The sequence below is a fragment of the Rhyacophila brunnea genome, unplaced genomic scaffold, assembly GCF_057557595.1.
Source record: "Rhyacophila brunnea isolate RB1 unplaced genomic scaffold, BYU_Rbru_1.0 scaffold_4, whole genome shotgun sequence".
Lineage (NCBI taxonomy): Eukaryota > Metazoa > Arthropoda > Insecta > Trichoptera > Rhyacophilidae > Rhyacophila > Rhyacophila brunnea.
In genome coordinates this window covers 42825286-42828562 of record NW_028233068.1, presented here as the reverse complement: position 1 = coordinate 42828562, position 3277 = coordinate 42825286, and the positions used below count along the sequence as shown (strand labels likewise).

The 3277-nt window shown below is 35.2% G+C and overlaps 1 protein-coding gene across 1 annotated transcript; it reads right to left on the bottom strand.

Annotated features, from left to right (window-relative positions):
* Nucleotides 1–416: 416 nt before the first annotated feature.
* Nucleotides 417–2377, bottom strand: LOC147067392 (uncharacterized). The gene is made up of 2 exons (XM_085953591.1): nucleotides 1997–2377; nucleotides 417–944 (listed from the first exon to the last, which is right to left on the bottom strand). The coding sequence occupies exons 1-2, from the start codon at nucleotides 2375–2377 to the stop codon at nucleotides 417–419; spliced, it is 909 nt and encodes a 302-aa protein (XP_085809717.1).
* Between the last annotated feature and the right edge of the window lie 900 nt (nucleotides 2378–3277).

Here is a 3277-nt window from a genome sequence, read left to right as displayed (position 1 = left end):
ATACTTCTACGTATCATAATATGACGATAAGAATGGGTTATCATGATGACGATAAGAATGGGTTATCATGATGACGTAAATACCTTTCTAACAAATTTACAGTTTTTTTTTGTTCAAGATTAAATAGCAAATTCACGCGTAATAATTCTTCGTAATATTCGACGTAATAGCAGCACTATCTCCCTTAAACGGAAAATTGAGTCCCAAAACAAAAAAAATCATTTGACTAGCGGATATATTTTTAATTAAATGCGAACTTGGTATTATAATGTTTTATCAAATAGCGAGTAACCATAATTCAATTTCAACGAAATCATATTGTTATTATTCACATTCGCAAACATAAACTCAATATACACAATCCATCACATCGTCCCTCGTCTTCAGTTTTAATTGAAGAACAAGGGAGCATCTGGTCACAAAATCTTCGAAAAGAACAGAGCTGCCGGAGTAGGGGCCGGTGGTTGTAGCAATCTGGGGCCCAACAAATATGGCGAACTTCCCGGTGCTGTCGACAGGCCGCTGCTGTGAACGTGACCCGCGCCGATGTGCAACTTTCTCGTATGCTTTTTCAAGTCGAAATTCCTGCAAAATCCTTTAGCACATATGTGACAGGTAAAAGGTTTTCTATCGTTATGAGTGTGCATGTGAAATGTTAAGTTATAAACTTGGTGGAACGCCTTGCTACACACAGAGCACTTGTACGCTTTTTCTCCGCTATGTGTTAATTTGTGATTCTTGTAGTTTCCTTTCTGGTGGAATCCTTTGCCGCAGTGTTCGCAGACGAACGGTTTGACTCCGGCATGGATTCGCGCATGCGTGTTTAGTGTCGAAGAACGGTTGAAGGCTTTCCCACACACGCCGCAGCGGTGAGGTTTTTCTGCCGTGTGAATGATTTTATGGCGGCAAAGGGTGGATGCTTGGCGAAAACCTTTCCCACATACCTGGAATAAATGAAATATACACCATTAAAAACAGCTAATAGTGTGGGAACAAAAATAATCAGAAATGTAAAATGACTTCTTGTTAGTCTTATTAATGATGTAGTAACCCTTTTAGTGCATCATTTTCATATACCTAACTATTAAAGTATATAAGGTTTTTCTTCAACAATACGGGAAAATATACCACTAAATAATTTAACAGATGCCTAAAGAATATTTATTTATAAAGACAACCACAATGGAAATATATACTTAATTTTATAGGCGAAATTCTTGAAAATTACAAAAACATCTTCATAGATACTTATATACTTAACCAGGCCACCCAACAGCACCGCCTATGTCCTCATCCTCACATATATTTTTAATAGAAATATAAAAGAAATAAGAAAAGTTTTAATTCTGTAAAATATGTATAATATTAAGTAGGTAGGTACTTAGAAGACAAAATCAAAATATCAATAATGCTGAATAACAACGTTATATTATACTGTAACGTGAAGGGATTGGAAGCTATACATATATTGATGATGGGGGGTTGATTTAATTGGTCAGTATTTAGGTATAGTCAATAGTAAAGGTTATATTAGAGTGAAATAAAAATTAAAGTGAACCAAAGACGTTGATAATTGTTGAAGGAAAATAGAGATGATGAAAAAAATTATAAAAAAATAATTTTCATAATATTTGAGAGGGATGATAATGCTACAAGATCTAACGTCAGAATGCTAGATGGAAGATGCAATTTAATACAATTTTTTACATGACTGTACCTCGGGAGCCAGGTTGTTTTGAGTCAAAGTTTGCCGAACATGAGTTGAATAAAGATTACGTACCTACCTAAATCATTATACTTGTCAAGCCCAATTAACACTTTAAATACATTAATAACAAACACCTACCACAATTAGGGATTGCAATATCGAATGGAAATACCATTACCGGTATTTCGGTACTTCTTATTTCTTTAAATAAAAGTTTAAATTAAATAATATATTTAGCCATTACATTTTGATATGAATAAATAAAAATAATGATGAATCATCCATCACCTTACAAACGAAGGGTCTCGCTCCAGTATGGACAGGCATGTGTCTGGTCAGATTATAATGCGCGTTGAAAACTTTTCCACAGTCTCCACACGCGAACGTTTTATGGCGAGGCTGTGATGAAGAATTATTATTGTTGTTGTTGTGGCCAGACTGATTCGTCACCTGCGGTTGGAGCTGAGGAGTTATCACCGGGGACGATTGTAGAGGAATAGGAGACACTAGTGGGGGATGATGAACGACCGTTGGTGCTCCGTATTGCCTGAAGGCAGACGGTTCTGGAGCCATCAGCCGGGCAATTGAAAACTTCAGCTCGGAGACTTTGCATTGTCTTGGAGGTGATCTGCTCACTGAGTTCAAGGACGATTGGAATGGCTGCATCATATCGGCTTATCTTGTAGAAATCTGAAACAAAGAAAGATCAATGTTGAATGTGGGTATAGGTGTTGACGCACAGAGGTTGTGATTCTTAAGCGCGTACCAAATTGAGGTGCATGTAGCCTACTGTCACGCTATAGCTACCAACGTACTGTTATTTGCAATTAATTGTTAATTTAAATAGTCATGAATCATTGCATAAAAAAGCTTGTATAACTAATTTATGGAGTTTATGTCTCAGTGTGGGAAATATAAATCTAAGAAGCTTTGCTACAAATGGGTGAACCTTGCTACCAATGTAGGTATCTGCAATTTAGCTTTCATATATCGCTACCTGAAAGCAATAGTAAAATAAAGTGAAAAAACATCATTAACTCAAACTCGGCGCTTATTATTTATAAAATAGGGAAGTAACTTTATATTATAACATTATAAAGCAGAGTTACAGCAAGTGAAATCACATAATAATAATTACTTACAAAATACTTTATGTCATACTTTCGCTAAGTTTGGCAGAATAAATCTTTATAAAACAACTTACTGTAGTTAAATCTATCTTTCGATTTATACTTTACATACCTATATAGAAGCATGTCTGATGAAATTACATTTAATTTATTAAATTATTAATGAGATTAGAGAGATTATGAAAATGTTTTTAAAACCCCTACCGCCCACCATGAAAGCTGGAACGGCTACTAGTGGGCGGTAGGGACCAGGTTGACTACCGCTGGTCTAAACTGATAAGCTGATAAGGTAAACCAATTAGTTATAGAATATGTTTTGGTTGTTTATTATGTGACAGGGAGTGACATCCCTAGACAAAGTGTCGACAAAATAGTATCTAGTTCTCATAAAATATTGTACATAATAATATACAATAATATAAGTAAATAAACCGATGTG

Coding starts and splice junctions, on each gene's coding strand:
- LOC147067392 (XM_085953591.1), bottom strand. CDS start 2,377: ATGATGCAGCCATTCCAATCGTCCTTGAACTCAGTGAGCAGATCACCT. Junction 945..1,996: donor CGAGACCCTTCGTTTGTAAG/GTGATGGATGAT, acceptor CATTTATTCCAG/GTATGTGGGAAAGGTTTTCG.